The sequence below is a fragment of the Uranotaenia lowii genome, chromosome 1 (genome assembly GCF_029784155.1).
Source record: "Uranotaenia lowii strain MFRU-FL chromosome 1, ASM2978415v1, whole genome shotgun sequence".
Lineage (NCBI taxonomy): Eukaryota > Metazoa > Arthropoda > Insecta > Diptera > Culicidae > Uranotaenia > Uranotaenia lowii.
The window spans coordinates 190,279,011-190,302,621 of NC_073691.1; the positions used below are offsets into that span (position 1 = coordinate 190,279,011).

Genomic DNA, 23,611 nt, shown 5'->3' on the forward strand with positions numbered 1-23,611 from the left:
AAAAAGACAAAAAAGACAAAAAAGACAAAAAAGACAAAAAAGACAAAAAAGACAAAAAAGACAAAAAAGACAAAAAAGACAAAAAAGACAAAAAAGACAAAAAAAGACAAAAAAGACAAAAAAGACAAAAAGACAGAAAGGACAAAAAAGACAAAAAAGACAAAAAAGACTGAAAGGAACAAATATGACCAAAAAAATAAAGACAAATAAGACTCATAAGACAAAAAAGACAAAAAGACAAAAAAGACAGAAAGGACAAAAAAGACAAAAAAGACTGAAAGGAACAAATATGACCAAAAAAATAAAGACAAATAAGACTCATAAGACAAAAAATACAAAAATGCTCAAATACCTGCTGATACCAAATATGGTTCCATTTCCTTTTTCAAATTTTTTTTTTGGGATACCTTGCCCCTCTTCCAATTTTCCCATTTTGGTCTTCTATTGAAGTTAAGGATCTAAAATCATGAAAAAAATGAGAATAACACTAAGGTTTGCATGGTATTTTCGAAGTCGTATAAATGTGGTGCAATGTTGAATTTTGTGAAATTTTTTTATATTGTTTCCTATTTTTCATATTTTCATTATTTCAACCGGTTACTACTTTATGTACCCCACGAACCGATAACATTCATTGGAACAAACTCTAGAAGCACGACAAAACGACCAAAAGAACTACCATTTCTATTGCGCACTGTTGAACTGATTAAATTCATGTTTGTGGTCGACAGCAGTGGGTGATCAGCGTTCCAGAAAGAAGAAGGGAAGGTCGTCTCTGGCCTGGCGTGTTCGTTCGTTTGCCTCATTCGCCTGGCTGAACTTGCCAGCATGCCAGGCCAGCCAGCCAGCCCGTCTCTCCCGGAGCCTGCCTTCGTTCCGAGATTTGGCTGTGGCCCGGCCATCCATCCATCCGAGGACCCAGCCGGTTCGCTCTTTGAATCAGCCAGCTCAGTTGGTTCCGATCAACGCGTGGAGTCGGTTGCGTTTTGTTTTTTCGGGTTTTTCTTTTCGAATTTTCCGTTGCAGATGCATTTGCTTAGTGTGGGATCAGGAAAGGAAGTGCCGTGTGTTTGGAATCGAAATAAATCTGCATTTTCGTGATCCGGTCGCGTGAACCTTTGTTGTTTGTGTGGCGTTTGTTTGCCAGCTTCCTGGAACATATTAAACTAACAACAACGGTGCGGTAGCAGAATATGTAAATCGGCGGAATACGATTGAAGCACCGTCTATGCAAATCATACCAGTGACAGTGAATAGATGATGTTGTTGGGTCCGTGAAATGTTAGCCCCCGAAAGTGACCCTTCCCTCAGGCAACAAATACATACTGGATGCAGCATTGTGTATCAGTTAATAAATGTTTGGTTAATATCCTGGATTAATGAAGCCAAGGCGTAAAAGATGAACGTTCGACGATGTTGGATCTTTTTACTGTACATTGTATCTGCTGATTTGGTTTTAGGTGAGCTTGATATAGGGAATTGTGCAATGTTATCGCCAGTGATTTATGATCAGAAATATAAATTAAATTACTCGAAAAAGCTCAACTCGACGGAAAAATGCATTGTATATAAGCCGAAAGCAATTGAATGCAACTAAACACAAGTTTAAGAGAAAAAAACAGAAAGGCTTATTTTATCTGAGAGTTTAAAAATGAACGCAGAATTCTAAACAGTTTGTGATGTTTTCAAAGCTTCTATCAAAATTTTCAAAGGTGGTGGATATTATAGGAGAAACATAAGATATCTAAGAAAGAAAGAACATAAGCCGTAAAGATCATGAATTTTCGAAAAAGACACAACGGCTCACTGACGGGACTTGAACCCGCAAATTCTCGCTTCAGTAAAACGACGCATTAGCCAATTACACCACGATGAACGTGACGAAATAGGCTTCAAATTTTCAGGTACGAAGATGTACTAAGACAAACTCTGAACATCAGATTTGATGGTTTTTATGTGAATAGATTCTGTGAAATATAATCTATCAAAGCACATGAAATTTTCATTGCTCTATCTTCCAATCATAACAAGCAGGGAAGACGATGACCTAATTAAACATTTTTCAGTTACAAGCTTTGCCAAATTTTGTATTAAATATCTAGCAAGCTTCCTGTGTAGACTTATTCCACAGTGAAGTCATAAAATTTTCTGCCCATTTTTCAGTAAATCGTGTTCAAAAGTTAAGATTTATTGCGATACAAAACAAGAAGATATATCTGCACCCAAAGAAAAGCTTGCAAAATTTCAATGCTGATTGGAGCTATTTTTATGCCGGAAATGTGCTGGAACGTGCATTGCGCCAAAGATGACATGAATGCTTCGTGACTAATGTCACATAAATTCGAGCAAAATGATGCGTTAGCACTACATACAAACATTCAAGCGAAACAAGCTTTTTTTCCTGGAATTTTCATCCTATTTGATGATTTATTCCGGGAATGATAAAATAAAAAAATGTTGACAGAGAGTGAGCAGCATCGAACTCAAAACAACTGTAGGGTGTCTCATTTTGTCTAAGCACGTTTTAAAATTAACACTATAAACACAATTTAGAAGCAAATATTATTCTTATTTCACCTTTATATTCTTTATAGACACATTTAACCGTAACGTGAAATCGCTTTTCCGGACTTTTCTGAACTGTTATTATTCTAGAAGTCAACCAATTTACTTGAAAATGAAAAAAATTGTAGCAAACGGTCGCGAATTGAATTTTCTTCAAAATAAATATAAATTGGTCAATACAAACTTTAAGTTGTTTTTTTTTGTGATCGATAACATTTGTGACGTGAATTCACGCTAGAATTGACAATTTGTGACTTCAGTACCTACATACAACTTTGATTGCCTGTTCTGTCTGTGGAAATAGAATATCGGTGTCTTCAAATGAGTTATAGAAAAAACAATTACCCAAAATTTGATGTGCGTAGCTTTTCGAATAAACAACAGCGAGCTTATTTGAAGTTGTGACGTGAATTCACTCAGTTTCAACAGAACAGGGTAGTTGACTGAATTCACGTCAAGAAATATCAAGTTACTCTGAAGATTCTTAAGAGCTTTATGAAGAGATTAACCACCGTAATTTTTGTTTGTTACTTTGATTTATCGGCCTAGCGGTGAAAAGTGATGTCCTTTTTTAGTAGGGACATCTAAAGATTATGAAATTTTTATACAGATGGATAGAAGGTTAGAAGAAATGAAAGATGGTGAAAATGAGCGGGTAGAATTTGTCTAGAAGCATTACCATCACATACCAAATTTTTGTTCCTCACGAGCCTACTTCATAGTAGTAGGCTCGTGAGGAACAAAAATTTGGTATGTGATGGTAATGCTTCTAGACAAATTCTACCCGCTCATTTTCACCATCTTTCATTTCTTCTAACCTTCTATCCATCTGTATAAAAATTTCATAATCTTTAGATGTCCCTACTAAAAAGGACATCACTTTTCACCGCTAGGCCGATAAATCAAAGTAACATTCTTAAGAGCCTTCAAATTTTATGTGCACTTTTAAAAACGATATTTCCGACTTTAACAATCATAAATTTTCAGTATCTTCACCTAATTTTTTGCTTATTTTGATTGGCACTTGAATAGCAACATATTGAGGGATCATACGTTAAAATAACTATTGTTCCTCACAGTCTTCATCCAAAAAAAAATTTATTTTTTTTTTCAAGCTTTTTGTGTTTTCATTTTAAAATAACGAACTTTCTAAAAAATTAACTAAATTACGTTCGATTTGTAAAAATCCGACCATCTGGAGGGTCAAAACAGCTTTCAGAGCATATTACCCTTATGAAATCTCACAAACAAACAAATTTTGTGACGTGAATTCACTCATTCGCGCTGACTCAGCTCAGCTAGATTCCAACCGATTTCTGAAAAATTTAGTGTTTTAGAATAGTCTTATCATTTTCAAAGAAGATCAGAAAATGTCAAAGTTTTCTCGTAGAACTAAAAAGTTCACTTTTTTCGTGACGTGAATTCACTCAGATGCGACTATTTTTGTTGGCTTTTCAAAACAACCACATTGGATATAAACAAATTCTTTTTTCTACTAAATGAAGCTGTGGTTTTTGGCTTCAAAACGTATTAGAAAAATTTCCAATAAAAATCAATCCATATAGGCCAGCGATTTTTTTTTCAGGGATTTAGAATTGGATGATTCATCCCATCCCGAAGGCCAGTGATCAAATTTTTTATCGAAGACTGAACATTAGCTTCAGCACAGACTGAATTGCGATAATTTCGACCACTTTTTCCAGTCTTTTGCAAAGTTTTCGATAGAATCTGAAGGTTTCACATGTTTTCTCAAATACGATTTGGTATTGGGCCACATGCCAAATCGCACGTTCAGCCATATTGAAAAAAGTTTTGACAGCTGGCTGAAGTGTTTACGAAAAAGGGGAGTCAGGGATGCCAGGTGTTTGAGATACAAAATCAGAAAAATTTGGCAAAAATACTATGTATGCCCGTGCATGTCGTAGACCACAGATCAAAAGATTTAAAACCAAATAGGATTTTAGTTTATTAAATTTTATTTAAACTAGATTTCCGAAAATAAAGAAATGATTTGAGAATTCAATGAATTCATTTTATTCGAAACACTTTTTTGTACCTTAAATTACTCCCCTTGTTAAGCTTGTCTCACATCACCCCGCCTTAGTGATCTCACTCGATGTTGCCATGATATTTGCTCCCGCAGAGAAAACAAGATCCTTCTATCATGATTTCAAGAATGCCGTCTTTGTAGCTATCTCCCTCGTTCTGAATTCTATTAATTGAGCAGATGAACTAGATTTCTCTGATCCTAACGCAGCTGCCGAAAAATTTTCGAATATTCTTAGCTACACTATCGATCGCCATGATGTATGATGTGATGTAATCTTCCATCCTATGTAGCGTGGCACAGCCCGTTTGCAGCGAACTATCGTACATCAAAATTTGATCCGAATGACCTATTTTTTAACTATAAACTGCCTTTGAGTGAACTATTCCAAGGGAGTGAAGGTACAAGTAAAGTAACTAGTACGATTCAATGGGGGTAGGGAAAATTTGTCTCCACCGAAAGAACAATCAATTGCTAAAAGATAAGAAATTCAGCCATTTTGATGCGGAATGTTCCACAGGATGTGTATAGACGAACCCGCCATTTCTCAACGACATGTTAAGAAGGTAACTGCCCAGTGCACTCTACCTTCCACATCGCTTTGATATGGTGTCCGGATGGCCCTCCCTCATCCCCATTAAAAATGACAAAAAATTTAAAAAATAAACCTTCTTAAAACAATTGCAGCATGAACAGGATTAAAGAAATAAGAATTTAAGGAAAAATAGGAAAGTATATGAAAAAAGTATATTGGTATTTTAAAGAAATATCTAAAAGCTCAGCTAAAAGCGATTTAATAAAAATATTTAATAAAAATCATAATACATAATTAGACTGGGATAAGTTATCATCAATCAGAGATATCAACTATTCAAAAATCTAGAGTGAATCTAAAAAAAAAACCTTTTCATTTTAAAAACCAAACAATTTAATCTTTCTATATGAATCAAGAGATACATTAAACTTTTGTAGTTAGCATTTCTATCAAGATTACAGTTAAAAAAAAATGGTTATTTCAAAACAGATGACCAATCCAATCGAATTTGTGAACCATCCTAATCATTTCATGATTCATGATCTAACAGCACAAAATTTACAGCTGCAATAGTTTTCTGTATCTTGCACATCTTTTTTTAATTCGTACAACAATGAGAAAACAAAGATAGAAGTAGAAAGAAAATAGAGAACTGCAGAAAGGTAAATTAAACGATTGGAACTGGCTCACCGGGATTCAGCTTTTTTCATTTCTCCAAGCGAACATTGGTCACGCCGTCCAGATGGGGGATCAGCCAAATCATCTATAAATTACTCTCTTTCATCATCACACGCACTTCCAACAAATTTTTTGACACCACTTAACAACTAATATCAATATCATTTTCGGAAGGGCGTTTCTCACACCCCACCCCCTTTCACACAAGAACATCGCATGCGAAACCAAGTAGGCCATGCAAATTTGAAAAAAAAAAACATCGAATATATATTGCGGCACACACACGTTCTCGCGCAAGATAACCGAAGGATTTTTTTTGCACTCTTCCTCTCTTTCTCTCTAGAGAAAAAAGCGCGAATCAACTATCTCGTACTTTCACTATTTCGGGGAAAACTTCGGAAACTGTTTAAAAAATCCTTTTATCTTTCGGAAATCACACTTTATCCTCCACAATTCACTGGATTGACTTTGAAACAACCTACACAACTCGGTACAAAAGAATAAAACAACCCACACAATTTGGTACACAGAGCAAAACCTTGAAGGAAAAAAAACGCGTCCGCACCCGACGAATGCCAAACTTGGTATGCTACACTATCGATCGCCATGTGCCTAAACGCAGCGTCGATGGTGATCTACGAACTTCCTGGGTTACTAAAGAACTGCGGCGACAGAAAACTGCTAAAAAGTGCGCTCTCCGAAACACCATAAGCACAAGTGCCTCATCACGAAAAGAGAATACCGCAAACTGAACTCTGCTTATAAGAAAGCCAGCAAACGTTGCTACCTAACTTATCTCAAACGGTTATAGCGAAATTTCAATAGTAGACCGAAGTCGTTCTGGAAGTATGTCAAAAACCAGCGAAAAGAATCCGGACTCCCGTCCCACATGTACCTGGACGGCGATATTGCTAGCACTGACCCTGGAATCTGTAATCTGTTCGCTGAAAAATTTTCGAGCATGTTCACAAGCGGGTCCATCTCGGCAGAACAACTGACCAGGGCTGTGAGTAATGTCTCACCTCTAGGCTTTTCTCTAAATGGTATTCTCGTCGACGATGCAGCTATCTTAAAAGCAACCGCCGAACTCAAAAACTCTACTTCTAAGGGCCCGGATGGGATACCAGCTACTTTTTTGAAACGGTTTATGCCGCATCTGTTAACACCTATCAGCGTATATTTCAAGCATCGCTGGGCGGCGCAATCTTCCCCGCTTTGTGGAAAGAAGCATGTATGTTTCCTGTTTACAAAAAGGGAGATAAGAAGGATATTAACAATTACCGTGGTATCTCAGCTCTGTGTGCTATTGCAAAACTGTTTGAGCTGGTTGTGTTGGATCCCATTTTTTCATTCTGCAAGCACCACTTTTCAAACGATCAGCACGGTTTCATGCCTAAACGATCAACTATTACAAATTTACTGACGTTCACATCTTTTGTACAAGAAAGCTATGCCAGGAAGACCCAAACCGATGCTATTTATACAGATCTGTCTGCTGTATTTGATAAAGAAGGGAAGAATGCCACAGTGTGGTAAATTCCTGAAAAAAAAAAAAAAAAAAAAAAAGTATTTGATAAAGTGAACCACGAGATTGCTCTCGCAAAGCTAGGTCGCTTGGGCTTCTGTGGACCATTACTGGAGTGGTTTCGGAGTTACTTAACGGGACGAAAGTTGTCCGTTCATACTAGAGAATCCTTCTCGAGACAGTTTCTTGGCTCTTCCGGAGTGTCGCAAGGAAGCCATTTAGGACCAATTATTTTTGTCATCTATTTTAATGATGTTCTGTCGCTTCTCGATGGCCCAAAACTCGCTTATGCCGATGATCTGAAACTGTATCACACCATCAATGGTAGAGACGACATCGATTTTCTGCAACGGCAGTTCAACATTTTTGCTGACTGGTGCGACAACAACTGCCTACCGTTAAATCGCAGTAAATGCTCGATCATAACTTTTCTCGCAAGCGACACCCTCTTTATGCTGAGTACATTCTCGGGGATGAAATAATTTCCCGGGTTGATCAAATCAATGATCTGGGTATTATTCTCGATCAACGGCTTGAGTTTAAGACTCACACGAACTACGTTGTAGACAAAACCTCCAGAAATCTTGGTTTCTTGTTTCGCGTGGCTAAAGAAATTAAAGATGTGTACTGCCTTAAAAGCTTATATTGCAGCATAGTTCGTTCCGTTCTTGAGTATGCCTCCGCTGTCTGGTGCCCTTTCTACCAAAATGGAGTTGAACGAATCGAGGCTATCCAGCGGCGCTTCATGCGATATGCCCTTTGACACCTGAACTGGCAAGATCCTTTTCGGTTGCCCAATTATGAAAATCGTTGCCGCCTGATAGACTTAGACACGCTTCAAGTCCGAAGAAACGCTACACGTGCTTTGGTCGTTGCGGATCTCCTTACATCGAGGATTGACTGCCCCTCGCTGCTGGAAGCTATTCCTCTCAACGTGCGACCGCGAGGATTGAGAAACCAGAATCTGCAACTCTATGTTCCCGTTCGGCTGAATAATTATGGGGCTAACAGCGCTCTTATAGGCATCCTAAAAACCTTCAACCGTTTTTCGGAGTACTTTGACTTCGGCGTTCCCAGAAATGTTTTCCGTAGAAAAATATTGGACAAGTCAAGATTTACTTAGATGTACTTAGATTTATGTCAATTTATATATGTAACCTATAATTAAGTTACCATTAGGATCCTAATTTGATCCGTTGATTTTTATACAATAAACAATAAATAAACAATACACTCCGCACTTTTCGGATGCTCCGAAATAGCTGTGATTAACCGTGATAATAGAAAGGATCTTTTAAGGGTGAACCAAACAACCAAAATCCTAAACCGGATGTTGCTTATCCGATCGATGGTCGAACTCAGGGTGTTCACCATCGAAGCGGCAGTCGAGGCAACATCATGCGCTACGACACTGCCACCGCTGACGCCGCCCCCTCCACCACCTTTCAGCTGATCGGTTGCCGCGTTTTTCCAAATGATACCCATCAGATCCGGATCATTCGATTGGATCTTCTGGAGCATCAGCTGGCCAGCCGCTTCTCGGACGATGGAATGTCATGCCTCGCCATGTTACCATCCGATTCGATGACTTTCTGCTGCTTCCAGAGAGCTCTTGGAAGATAATAGTGTTGAATAAGCATAAATCTGTTATAAGTAAGTGGATAATTAATGTTACTCACCGCTACCGATAAAGCTGGCACCTTCGTCTATTAGTCCAACGTCTTTCAGCTTTGCTTACCAGCCCGTAACTCAGCCGAAAGAATTTTTTCACTTTAATGGATTATATTAGCAAAAATCAAGGCGAAATCTTTGTCTGAGCAATATCTGGATGATTGGAGAAACTCCGTGTTTTACAAAAAATCAAGGCACCTGACATCCCAGCCAGTCAGCAGCCAAACTAACAGCCAGCTGTCAAATTTAGGCTGCGTTTCACCCCCGCCGTCGCATCCGAGCCTCGTCTACTTTTTGCTAAAGTGAGACCACCATACTAGATTCATCATGATTGGGCCTAAAAAGATCAGGGTTGCCACTCATTCGGGAAAGTCGTGAAATGCGGAAAAAAGTCGGGATTTGAAATCCATCGGGAAAAAGTCGGGAATTCCTCCGAGAAATCGGAAATTTTGGTTCAGCTGCTCAGTGCATATATTTCGGTGAATCCGATGCTCCAGGATAACTGAAAAAACTAACACTTAAACCATGTTCTAAAAATTTAACCTCGAAACTAAAAAATGATAAAATTTTAGACTTCATTGCAGTTGTTACCGAGAAATACCTAATAGAAATATGATATTTTTCTGTTTGAAATTCTTCGCGGTCTTTAACTTTTTTAATACCTAACCAAATCTCCGCACTCGAAGAGGTTTACTAAAAATCTAATAAAAATGAGAGTAAAAGTAATATTCACAAAATTCGAAAAACCATGTTGTGTGTAGAGAATAGCAAAGATAAATACACTTTTTTTTATCAAACTTTTGAAGTATAGATCTCATGTGATGAGCAAAATAACGTATAAAAATTGCAAGAACGATTTATCGTCGTTCGGTGTTAAAAGGGTTAATATGTCAACTCCAGTTTAACTTGCATCTTCTATTTTGTTTAAATAACAAAATGTCTTGCCAAAAATTCCGAACATCAAAAAATTAAGCACATAATTGAAATTACAAGTATCCCATGTGTAATTGAAATAACTAGCATTAGAAATTGGAACATCGGTTACAAGTCGATGTCGATATCTGCGTATGAATTGAAACTTTATAGTACGAGTTTTGGGACATATCTTAACGTTATGTTAGAGTTTAACATTTTAAACCATGGGTGGCCAACATTTTCAATTGGCGGGCCAAATTTCTGAAATGAGATTGGCTGGCGGGCCAAATAAAAAAAACAAATTGTTCTGGAGTGTTAAAAAAAATTCAAAGATTTTTGAAAAAGCTGTAAAAACATTTGCCTAGATCCCCATCGAATAAGATTAAGCTTGCCAGATTACCCGGTTTTATCCGGGTTTGGCCGGATATTTAATACAAAATTAGGGAAAAGTCCGGTCCGGCTCGGATGCCCAGATTTCATTGAAAAACACTCGGATTCATTCACTTGTTTTTGACAAATCGAACAAAACAAAAATAAATCAAATTGTATTGTATTTTTTTATGCATCCAAAACGAGAATTTTTGAGCCAGTTTTATAAAAATAATCATGAAAGGTTTTGTGGAAGCCTAAAATACGATTTTTAAATCAGCTGATAACTTTTGATGGACATTTAGTATGGATTTTTTCAGCTCACATACGTGAAAAAATCTGGAAATTTTAGTATAGATTCATCCTATTAAGTCGTTTATGTTACTTGAATATTTCTACAAATTTAACTCCGCTCCGCTTTTGGCATTCAAATGAATATTTTTTTCTAGAACTCTAGTTATAATATTGATTTTTCAAAGTACGGACCTCAACCTCAACTGAATCCAACTCTTTTCAAATTTTTCAATATCTCGATTTGACAAGTGAATTTGGAAAGCATTCTATGAACATCATTGAATAATCATTGCACCTTTTTCAGGTCAAAATTTTGCTAAAAAAAAAGTCGTTTTTCTGAGAGATTTGTCAGTACCAAACCGGTTCAAGTCACCCAACTGTAAATTCTGTCTGGTTTTTCATTATTGATGTTCATAAATACAGAGCAAGATGCCAATAAACATATTTTTAGATTTGGTTTAATTTTTGTATTTGTATTTTGTATTTTTGATTTTGTAAAAATTTATAAAGCATACTTTCGATATTTTACAATTATATGAGGCCCGCAGAGCCAAAGGGATATAAGTGAAAAAATGATCGATTTTGAGTAGATAATGCCAAACGATTTTCCATGTTGAATTATTTAGATTTTTTAAATTATATTGGGATACTTTTGCGTTCGAAAGAGAATTAGAATGTTCTTAAAATGTATGGAAAATGTCCAAACACAATAATTTAAGAGCGTGTTTTCTCGAAATTAGTTTTTATACTCTTTTAGCCCTTTGGCTTATATCACTTCAAATAGATTTCCAGATCTTTGTTTTGAATTTTGTTAGAGTAGATTGAGACATATTTTTCCAAACGATATACGCAGACCAAAAAAACCGATCAATTCTTAGAACATCCCCAAAAAGAGCTTCGCGGGCCATAAAAAATTGGTCGCGGCCACATGTGGCCCGCGGGCCATGGTTTGGCCACCCATGTTTTAAACCTTTATTGAACTTTTTGATAAATATTTGGTTGGATTTGACCAAGACGAACTAAGCACAGCAGCCATGAGAGAACTTTGAAACAATAGAATTTGAATCTCATTATAGGGCATGTAGATTTTCCCACTAGTCCTCCCCTTTGGACTGGCCCGGAGAACGGTGCGCAGTTCAAAAAGTATAAAGAAAAGCATAGGGATTAACTAAGGCCCTTATTCTGCGCCGCACGTGACGTGATGATAGTCGAGTCACCCAAGTCACTCTATTCCAGTAGTCGGTTTAGGTGAGGAATGTCAAGTCGGATGAACTTTATGAGTTCTTACCCTATTCTCGTAGTCGCATCCTTAGAAACTGCCCTGCTTATGAAAATAAGCGTTCTGTGAGTCAAACGGAATACGAAATATCCTGGCCAACGACAAGGAAACCGAAGAAAAATTACTAGAATTTTTAAGAGCAACAGACTTACTGAGTCAAATTTGATGTACATTAGTATTACCAAATCTTTTAATGTAATTATCTTTCTTATGCAAAAGAGGTGAATAAATTCGAAATGTAAAGTCTTTTTAAAAATAAACTAAACAAACAACAAACAAAAACGAGACAAGTGAAACAAGTCACACATATGATAACCCAAGTAACAATTTAGGTTTTTTAAAGCACTTCATTCCAACTGTAAACTGGAGTTATAAATCTGCGTTCGGTTATATAAGAATCTATAAAACACCAATACGACTGTTAGAAGCACAAAAAGGCCCTTCTGCAGTATGTTTTGTAGAGCAAATTATAAACCCTTGGCAAGTCAAATCAACTTTTGAAGTTCTTTATTAATTTCCCTTATGAAACTTATTCACTATATTATTTTCATCTACAAATATTTCTGCTCCGGAATGGGGGTTTCAATAATAATGATTAAAACAATAAAAAATCACATACGAATCATAACTAAAAAAAGAAAACAAAAGCACATCACTACTCTGTTAAGAAATCTAATATTATTTTCTCGCCCTGAATGTTCGATACCTACTGAAAATTAGCATGCGCCTTAAAATTTATAGCAAATATGTATGAGATAATTTGAAATAAATAATGGGCCCACAATAAATCGTTCTTTTTAACAATAAAAATCCGATGAAATAAATCGATTTTTTTTCCCAAATATTGAATTTTTTCGTAGTTGAGAAATTTTTTTTTTCAACTTTATACCAACCATAAGGATGCAAATCCATTAATAAAACATGAATAGAATGAGGATAACTATCTAAAATAGAAAATTATCATTTATAAATTCACCATTATTTGTCTTACTAATGGCGCCGGAATATGAAAATTATAAGAGTCCTTAATAAACGCTTAAAAAACGATTTTGTTTTCTGAAAAAAGTTTATTGGACAAATACACTTTTAAATAACTTTTAGGATTTATAAAAGTATGTGGAATTCTAAAAGGAACTTTGAACGGCATTCTATAAACTGACAAAGTTATATAGCATTCTTGTAATCTTTCCTACAAACCTGCTATAGGCTTGAAAAGTTTCTTTGGAGCATTTTAAAAGATCTTATAAATACAAAAAGGTTGGAAGGGGACTTAGAATTTGGAAAATATTCTCAAAGGAACATTCCGTTGACCTTATAAAACCTTTCTTATTGGAATCATGTAGGCGGAAGAAGGAACGGATAATAAATTGAATGATTTTTTTTACATCATCTATTTATTGACTTGAAAATTTTGTCACAATGTTACATTTATTTTTCTTACACCACACATTTCACTTTTGCGGCTCATTTTCCGATTGTCAAAAATTAAAAATTTTCTGCGGTACAGAACAAACAAAATAGTTTCACTTGAGATTTCCAACACAACGCACTTTCATAAGGTAATAAATTATGCAGCAAGCCGTCCCTGATGATTGCAAAGCTGAATTTCCTTCTTTGTTGCTCCCAAAAGATGCACAAATATGGATTATTGCAAATTTTCCATCGAAAACTTTCTATTGTTGATATTTTGATCGATTACGTGACGACATACTTTTATAAAACCCATTCAGTCTATAGAAGTTTTTGTTCTTTATAAACGGCTTATAGACGCCACGACAAGTTATTTATTTGCCTGTTTTAAAACCTAAGCGACTTGTAATGATCGTATAAGAACACAAATACTACAAATCGGCTTGAAAGGGCTTTTATATATCAAAAAAGTTTCAAAGGATGGTTTTCTAGGATAATATCAAATCGTTGATCTTTTCAAGTATATGAATGTTTTATAGAATACTCGAAGTACCAAATAAAAATCAAATTTGAAAAGTTTAATATGGTTATACACCCAAAATTCAGCCTCTGTGCCAATGGCGTGTAGTCAATTACATAGCATCATTGGTACAAGAAGATAACGCGACCGGTGCTGATTTGATTTGCTCCCAACGGCATTAACCTCCCAAGTCAACCGAATTGCGTATGTCTGAAAGAAACAAAATAAAAACGATTTCACGTCCCTCCCTATCGCATCATAAGACGAAGAAGGATGGAAACAAATACCGGCCAACACCAGGCAGCCAGCGAACCGAGCACTGTGCGTGTGAATGTAGCAAAAGCAACAACAAAAACATCCTTCTAATTCAATCCCTTCAATTCACCGGCAAACAACCACGGCCAAGCTGTGCGTGTGTATGCAGTAAAAGCAACAAAAAAAACATTCCTTCAATTTACCGGCAAAGCTGCCCGGCTTTAGCAGCTGTGTATATTGCGGTTACTGGGAAAATTTCTAATCGAGCGACGGTAGCCTTCCGTGCGGTAGGCTAGCCGGAGCAGTAAACACAGTTAAAAAATTCACTCTTACTCACTAATTTCATTGAAAAGTTAAGAAGTAAATTCTTGAATCAATCTTCAAATCATTATTTTGCAAGAGAGGACAAAACATGAAGTCATCGGAATGAAATATTATTATTCTTAGTATTCATTGAGATTGAATTAATTACGAGCGTTAAAATCCCAGACAAAACAAAAAATATTGAACACTATTGAAAACAAATTTTTCCATAGCCTGAGAATTAACGAATTTGGCATGACGAAGATTTTTGATGCGATAAATGCGTCTTTGATACTTTATATGCTGGTCGAATTCAATTATGTTGTCGTTAAAATGTAACAAATCGTATATGAGAGGTTAAAAAAAGGAGTTGTGTACGGATAATGATCTATTATAGGAAATAAGGCGGCATCCATAAATTACGTAACGCAAAAAATGCACTTTTCTGACCCCCTCTCCCCCGTATGTCACAAATCGTAACGCTTCGACGTACCTCCCTATGAAAATTACGTAACGCTGATACCTAGCCCCCCCCCCCATCTTCTAATGTTTTAAAATACTGATTTTCGAAGAGTTAAAATAGATTTAAACATAAAATTTTTTAACGTTCTTTAAAATGGAATTAATATCTATCCAAATCGCTTCTTAGAACTCATTGATGATAACTCTCTGATAAAATAAATTGATTGCATTATTACGTGTTGCTCTGTGCTTGTTAACTGATGATCTATCTTGATAACTTAATTAGTTCATGAAGCATAACTTGTTAAGTAAAATATACTCCCCTTAGTAATATTATTCGGAATAATCAAAATTGCATTTTTTCAATCAATTGAGAAAAAAAAATTTCCGTTTTGAGGTTGATTTGAGTTCTTTTCTGTAAATGTACCTAATATTCGGTTTTCCAACGGTTACAAACCAGCTTCAATCATGTTGAAGCTTACAAATTTTAAGCTGATTTTGGTTTGCTCAACATTCTGTGAAAATTACATGACATCAAAATAGCTGCAATTAGTAAACTGAAACTATAAAGGAAAAATCGTTACGTAACGATGAGCTTACCTCCCCCCTTCCCCTATGTCACAATTCGTAACGCTTGAGCTTACTCCCTTCCCCCCCTAGGAGCGTTACGTAATTTATGGATGCCCCCTAATACCATTCGCATCGCAAAAAATTGGACTGCGCACTCATAACTGCGAAACTTGTGCGATCTGTCAAATCAGTATAAAATCTGTCGGTTTTCTACACGCTAACCGCTTTTCAGTTAAACTTTATACGGATAACTCCGACTGCAAAACATAGCACGAAATCCAACATTCAATGAATGATCGCTACCGTGTCGTCGAACTCTAAACTTATTTAAACAACTACAGCGTTTTCTTTTTTTTTCGTGAATTTGTCCGCTGATTGACCCCATCGCAAACAGTTTATTTTTATTATTCATTTTTCCGTGATTTCGACCGCTGATTGACCAAGCTCAAGGCAAACACAATTTTTTGTTTTATAAACAATAGATAATCCGATAATAATATTTGGTATACATGTTTGTTTGAAAACTTTTTATTAAATCATCTTTAAATGTTTTCCGCTTGTTCATCCGATTTAATTTCAGTCGATAAATAATCCTTATGTAGAACAATGCTCATTTTTTTCTTGAATACTGTAATTTTTTTTACAGTGGTACCCTACGGGAGCCCAAATCAGCTATCGCAGAAATAGAAAAAAAGAGTGGATCAGCAATATGTAGCGTGTGTATGTAATAGCAGGCAGTAAGCAAAGCACAGTTCTCATTCAATGGGTTTCCCTTTGCCTTCACTCCCGTTCCCTTTCCCGTTTCCATCGCAAGACAAAGGACTACCTTGAAAGGCGGCCAAACGCCGGGAAGCCACCGTCGTGCGTTTTTTTTGTGATTGTTCGGCGGCAGAAAGCCTATGACAAATATCCCTCGTCCTGTATGAAGCTCAAATAGTACACTGGTTAAGATGTCGGACTGGCAAGACGATATAGATGGTGAATTGAGTTCGACTCTCCCTACGGGTGCTGTATATTATATTTTTATTTTCTTGTTTCTGGGATGGATTATCCAATAGGAAGGAAATCCCATAAAATGTTTTTCTTGTTTCGCTTCAATGTAGTGGTCATGCATCTTATTGGTTGGGAGCCGAGTCCTTATGCCAGTTACGGTTTTTCAAACATATCATCTTCGGCACAGTGCACATTTCAGCTCATTATCGGCACAGAGATTTGCTAAATAGGCATTGGATTTTTGCAACCTCTTCTATGGGTGTATAAGTTGGAAATATTATACGCGTGTAGATGTCCTGGAGACTAGTTGTAAAAAGGTTTTCATGAAATGCGTTTTAAACCATTATAAGATATTATACATCGCATATAAACTAGGGTATAAAAATTATAAAACCAATCTGAAATTTGTGTGCTACTTGGGAAAAATGTGGCATCAATGGCAAAAATGACATAATTGACAAAAATGAAAAAAAAAGTTAACAAAACAGACAAAAAGACAAACAGTAACTAAATTGATAAAAATAATATAATTTACCAAAATTATTAAAGATTACTAGATTGATAAAAATGTCAAAATTGAAAAAAAATACAACAATGATATTTTTTGTCATTTCGTAATTTTTATAACTTTTTTATTGTTGTTCCTAACTTTGTGTATTTTTACTATTTATTGGCACATTAACATTCAAATGGGTTATATGAGGTTTAGAACGATTAGTGATTTATTGTGCATGTCAATCTACCCAATTTTCGAAAAAAAAACATAAAAAGTCGATTTTCGGCTTTTTTTAGATCTCGAAGTTTTATGCAGTTTTGAGTGATTGGCAACAAAATTCAAGTTTTAAATGTTAAAAAAATTGAAACTTCGAGCGTTTTGAAGCTCCTCTAAATTAAGTCCGATTGAGCTGAAATTTAGCAAAGGTCAGTTTTACAGGCCAATCAACAAAAAGTATAAGGTCGGCTTTTGAAAATCAATCATGAGACCTTACCAATACTTCACGAATCTTTACTCTTATGCAAGGGTGCTCTCAGTTTTTCGAAATATTTACGGGTAATTTTTATCTTGAAAAAATTAAATTTTTCTAAAAATTCGGTTTTGGCTATTTTTTTGTCTTGGTTTCAAAGTTTACAATTGTGTTTAGACCAACTTACTTGTATGACGAATTTTATGAAAATTAGTCAAACAAACCATAATAAATTTAATAATTTAACATCTGTCAATTTGTTTTGATTCTAAAACAAAAACTAACTACACTAGGCTACGAAATTAACTGGCTGGTTGCGTTTTCTCTCTACCCCTTAGAGCAAGTGCATTCGTGTTGGGAAAAGTGGTAGAAATTTTAACGCTTGTAGTTCATTTTGAAAATTTTACCATGCAGAAATGTTTTCAAGATCTTTGAGCGAGAGTTGAATTTTTTTTACAACACTGTTTTTCATTTCAGCCGTAGGTGATAGAAATCCAGCAAGTTTTGCATCACAGCATGCGAAAATAGAATTCGTGTTGTAAAAAAAACTTTTTAAATGGCAAAGTTTTCAAAATGTGCTACAAGTGTCAAAATTTCTACCACTTTTTCCCAACACGAGTGAACTTGCTCTTAGAATGTTTAGTAATCACATCCAAGTTAACAGCCTACAATTTTTTCACGTGAAGAGTACATTTGATGTTATTAAAAAAACTTTGAATCATTTGAAAAATCATTACCAATTTTTGTACACCATGTTAGTGGGCCACAAAATTATTTCAAAGTAAACAAAATAATTCAACAAAAATATGCATTTAACAAAAAAGTTTCTTAAGATTGAAAAATCTTGAAACTTCAAGTGAGTCAGTGGTGTAAAGTTTGTTATCAACGGTTCGGTAGTTCTTGAGGCATAAAGAGCAGGATCAGGCGTTCTCACTTTTTTTCTAAGCTTAGGCCTAAGTGTAAATAAAATAAGGGTCAGCTCTTTCGAGCTTTAAATTAAATTTTGAACTTTTTAAAAACCTTTCCCTTCCCTAGCGCGAATTCGTAACATTCGCAACATCTACCAACAGAAATGTGCAGCTAGATTGGAATCTGCCCTGGACACCACTCTGAGACGGAGCCAGCAACGATCGGGATTTGGTGTAGGATTTTTCGAGATTTTTTTTTTCTTGATCAATGTTAAACTTTTTTAACTTTTTGTCCGTTTGCAGACTTTGATAGATTTTTCCGATAGCGCACCACAAAAACAGGCCCTGTTCAACAGGTCCCCGTACAACAACTACGAAGATGACATCCAACAGATTGTGTCCGAGTACAAACAGAAGTACAAAGGGTCTCCGAAACCTTCTAGCACTGCTGCCTCCAATGCATTCTTCCCACCCTCGGGATTGACAGCTACGTCACAGGTTGAGGTGACCAATTTGAAGGTGCGGATACCGCACAACCATCACTGGGTCATGGTTGATCGGTGTCAATACGTTGAACACAATCGTACCTTGGATACGAAGTTGGGCTTCCCGGATCTGCAGATCAGTGGACGCGTGATCATGCATCCATCGGGAGGTCGCTGTGATATGATCCTGCGACTGAGACATGCTGGGATAGAATTTCGAACGATTCCTCTTCTGCGAACGGGATTCGGTGAAAGAAGTCGGCAAGCCAATGTTAGAACCGATTCGCACTTCTCCGAGCCAGGGTTCATTTCGGTATTCGCTCACAGCTGCGAAGGTCCAACTGGGATCAAGTATCGAATCAATTCAAAACGTCGCCACTTCCTGAACCGTCAACCAACTGCCGGTTACGATGGATTCTACAATCGCGACTATGCCAACGAATATCAACGAAACATGGAACACAAACGATCTCTTCGCTTCGTAGACGACGACAACGATGACGATCTGATCAACGATTATACATCCGATGACATCTTCAAACTCAACGACGATGATTCGTTGTTTATGTCGCCGTCAACTTTCGTGGATGTGGCTGGAGATTACGATGGGCCAGCTGACACCAATAGCCGAACGTTGTTCGGAAGTGGCCCGGCTACTGGGACCGGAACTGGCTCTGGAAGTGGACCACATGGTGGTGGTGGCTACGGTGGCACTGACAGAATTCCTTTTGCCTACAACGCCTATGCGGGCAATGGCGCCGGATGGCAAACGGTTGAAACCAACGAGGCCCTGGACGATGCCTACGCCAACGAGATCGATGGCCTTTTCTCCAAAGGTGTCCGAGGGCTGCTCACGACCTACATGCAGAAGGCACTGCAGCCGGCGATCAAGGAAACGCTGATGGAAAGCATGGGATACACTCTTTCGTATGGATGACTTTGAGCAGAGAGTAGACGTGATAGGTTTAGAGAGTAAATTATAATTTAGAGTACCCACATTGGAGCTATCTTTTCGATGACAGCCTTTTGACTTGAACATTAACTAATGTGAGTAGAAGATGAGAAAAGCCCGTAAGATACAACTCAGACGATTTATAACACTCAAATTGGAACCTTGAAGGCTTAACTAAAAGTAAAATTTCGATTTTTTTTTGTTTGTTTCAAGTTTATAAATACTTGGAAAATAAAAGATAGGTGGTATCTGATATTTATTCTAGATGTTTATCCGATTCCAGATTGTCAGATTCAGAACTAAGATTTCGGATTCACATTTAATTTAATTTTATTTTTTTTTATCGCCCCTGGCATACATTCTTATTTATGTTTTGGCGTTTCAGTAAGATATGAAATTCAAAGTAAAATTATTAGACAGAAATGAAAGCATTGATAGGTGGAAAGATCAATGCTAGAGCGCTTTGAGTAGAATAAATCGAGATTTAAAAATTTCAGATTCAGATTTGAAATTCAGACTTCAGAATCAGATTTCAGATTTTAGATTTCAGACTCAGATTTCAGATTCAAATTTCAAATTCAGATTTGTGATTTCAGATTTAGATTCCAGATTTTAGATTCTGATTTCAAATTCAGATTTTAGAATCAAATTTTAGATTCAGTTTTCTGCTTCATATTTCAGATTTAGATTCGGGTTCTAAATTCAATTCAATTTTCTGATTCAAATTTCATATTCAGATTTAATATACGTTTAATTGATAATAAATTAAATATTTGGCAATTTGATCTGCTTACTGCAACATGGGTAGAAGTCTCACATGTCCTAGAAGATTCCCGAAAAGTTGAGAAGCTTTGTAATTCTGTGAGTAAAAGCGCGGTTGAAAAAGTCATTAATATTCCTTCTATTCTACCCTTCGGAGTGCTTTTGAAAAATATTTTCTCAGAATTCCTTCACAAAGATGTTGAGCTTGGAAACTTTAGGAAAGGGGGTAGATTAAAAAAGTTTGACAATCATGGACTTAGTGTTATTGTTAAAACAATAAAAACTTTAATATTATTTGGAAACCTAAAATAAGTTTGTAAATTGTGTTCTAAAATGAAAACTGTACAATCCAGTTGCCACATGAGATCACCCACGAATGTCGCGTCGCTACTGGAGACGATGCTCGAGCCTTTCCTAAGGCAGGGCCGTAGAAAGAACCGCTTCACGAGAGGAGAAGGGGGGGTTTGGTGACCAATTTTTTACTATGATATTTTTGCTCAAACAATGCATGAATTATACAAATTGAAAAGTATTTTCTTAACTATTTGATTATTCAATTTTAAGTTTTTAGGCTGAAAGTCTCTTAAAATAAAGAAAAAGAAATTAAGTTCTTTACGTTAACAGTTTTTCGTATAAAAAAGAAACTTTTGAAAATACATACATCTTTAAAATCTATGAAATGGTAAGCTATGTTTATATAAGGAATCCTTTAGTAACAAAATGAAATCTTTAAATTTGCTCAAAAAAACTGCTGAACTTAGCTTATTTGATTAGAACAAAGAATGAATTATTCTCTAAGAAATCTTTCAAAATAGATAAAACTTTCAAATGTAAAAGTAATAGGTTCAAATTGATTCTTGCAAACTCATTCCAAGTTTATGATTCTAGTTTGATACTTAGATTTTGAAAAAACGGCAACTGCAAATGTTTAACAATACACAAACAAATTAAATTCCGAGCAATTTTCTTTACAGGAATCATCAAATCATCAAAAATCAAATCCATAATTAAAATTTTTTGGATGATTTAAAAACACGTTTTTCATTAAACTTATGACAAAACAAACCCACATTTTACTCTTAAAATGTAATTATTAGTTGATTTATGTATTTAAGATGACTTGTTGAATAATTTGAAATTAAGCTAACAATCAAAAGAATGCGATCTCTTGCAATATAAATTCCTCAACGAAAAAGTCATCTTGATAATTTTGTCTTAATTGTAAAATTCATTTACGAGCTGAATCTGAATCTAAATTTTCAATATTAATTCTAAATCTTAACTCTGTACCTGCACTCAGAATTTGAATTTTAGATTTGTTTTCGAATTTCAATGCAATTTCTGAAAGATGTAAAAAAAATTTAAAAAAAAACGATTCCTGAATATAGATTCGGCATTTCCATTAAAGGGTGATACGGTCATTTTGAACGTATGTGTGTGTAGAATGTTGCTCCTATTTTGATTTTGGAATTCTTTCTTCAGTTGTCAAAATGCCGTCCAAGGAAGAAGAGCAGCGTTTCAAAATTTTGCTCGCGCATGGCGAAAATCCGAGCTACTCGCACGCAAAGCTGGCAAAATCTCTAAAAGTTGCCAAATCAACCGTTACAAAGGTAATAAAATTGTTTGGGGAATGTTTGTCGACAGCCAGGAAGTCTGGATCGGGGGGAAATCGAAAACCGGGAGCCGCTGAGACGTCAAACAGAGTTGCCGGTAGTTTCAAGCGAAACCCTAACCTCTCTCTCCGAGATGCCGCAAATAAGCTGAGCGTATCGTCTACAACCGTGCATCGAGCCAAAAAACGAGCCGGACTATCGACTTACAAGAAGGTAGTGACTCCAAATCGCGATGCTAAACAAAATACGACGGCCAAAGCGCGATCCCGGAGGCTGCACACGACGATGCTGACGAAGTTTGACTGCGTGATAATGGACGACGAAACCTACGTCAAAGCCGACTACAAGCAGCTTCCGGGACAGGAGATTTATACGGCAAAAGGAAGGGGAAAGGTAGCAGATATTTTCAAGCAAATGAAACTGTCAAAGTTCGCGAACAAATATCTGGTTTGGCAAGCCATCTGTACCTGTGGCTTGAAAAGCAGCATTTTCATAGCTTCCGGGACTGTCAACCAAGAAATTTACGTGAGAGAGTGTTTGAATAAACGTCTGCTACCTTTCCTGAAGAAACACGGTTGTTCCGTACTGTTTTGGCCGGATTTGACATCTTGCCATTACGGTAAAAAGGCCATGAAGTGGTACGCCGCCAACAACGTGCAGGTGGTTCCCAAGGACAAGAACCCTCGCAAAACGCCAGAGCTCCGCCCAATTGAGAAATACTGGGCTATTGTCAAGCGGAACCTAAAGAAGACAAAAAAACTGCTAAGGACGAGCAGCAGTTCAAGGCAAACTGGCTTTCTGCGGCGAAGAAGGTGGACAAGGTGGCTGTACTAAATCTGATGGCAGGGGTTAAGCGTAAGGCCCAGCAATTCGGATTTGGAAAAGCTGAAGGCTAACTGAATATTTTTCCTGAATTTTTGTACTAATTAAACTTGAAAAAGAAATTTAATTTGATTTTTTAAATAAACGATTTCACCGATTTACACGCGTTTTCCCTTGACCAAATTTTGACCATCACCCTTTACAATCCAATAATTTAAATTTTTTAAGACTTTCAACCATGAACCTTTAATTCTTATTCTGATGTTTTGGGTTTGAATCTGATTTTATTATTTTTAATATTACTTTTTATGCGACTTGCGAAGTGAATAAAAATTTTAAAAATATGAATCTCATTCTAAGTGTTCAATTTTGAATCGCCATGTTAAAGCTTTTTAATGTTTGGATTTTGCAAAAGAAATAATTATTAACTTTTTTTAAAAGGGATTTTTAAGAATTGAGTTTGAGAACTTTGAATGAAAATCAAACAAAACCAAACAAAATTATTATCTAGTAAATATTAAAAATGCGTATGAGTTTCGAAAATCATGTATCTATCCAATTTGGAATCAAAGGCAAAACCAAATTTGAGCTACTACAAAAACAATTTTTTTTTCAATAAAGATTCGAACCGAAAATCAAGAATCCCAAACTGGATAAAGAATCCGAAATATGAAAACAGAAAAGCAATGAAGATTTGAATAATATGGAACCAG

At 36.1% G+C, this 23,611-nt stretch overlaps 1 protein-coding gene across 1 annotated transcript; it reads left to right on the forward strand.

The window, feature by feature from the left end:
* The first annotated feature begins 797 nt into the window (after positions 1-797).
* On the forward strand, positions 798-19,741 carry LOC129741186 (uncharacterized). The gene is made up of 3 exons (XM_055732897.1): positions 798-1,460; positions 18,392-18,498; positions 18,568-19,741. The coding sequence occupies exons 1-3, from the start codon at positions 1,400-1,402 to the stop codon at positions 19,684-19,686; spliced, it is 1,287 nt and encodes a 428-aa protein (XP_055588872.1). The 5' UTR covers positions 798-1,399; the 3' UTR covers positions 19,687-19,741.
* Positions 19,742-23,611: the final 3,870 nt, after the last annotated feature.

Bases quoted from the DNA above. Each gene is read 5' to 3' on its own strand.
- LOC129741186 (XM_055732897.1), top strand. From the start codon at position 1,400: ATGAACGTTCGACGATGTTGGATCTTTTTACTGTACATTGTATCTGCT. The intron at 1,461-18,391 runs GTGAGCTTGATA...TCCCTTCCCTAG, and splicing joins ATCTGCTGATTTGGTTTTAG to CGCGAATTCGTAACATTCGC. The intron at 18,499-18,567 runs GTAGGATTTTTC...GTCCGTTTGCAG, and splicing joins AGCAACGATCGGGATTTGGT to ACTTTGATAGATTTTTCCGA.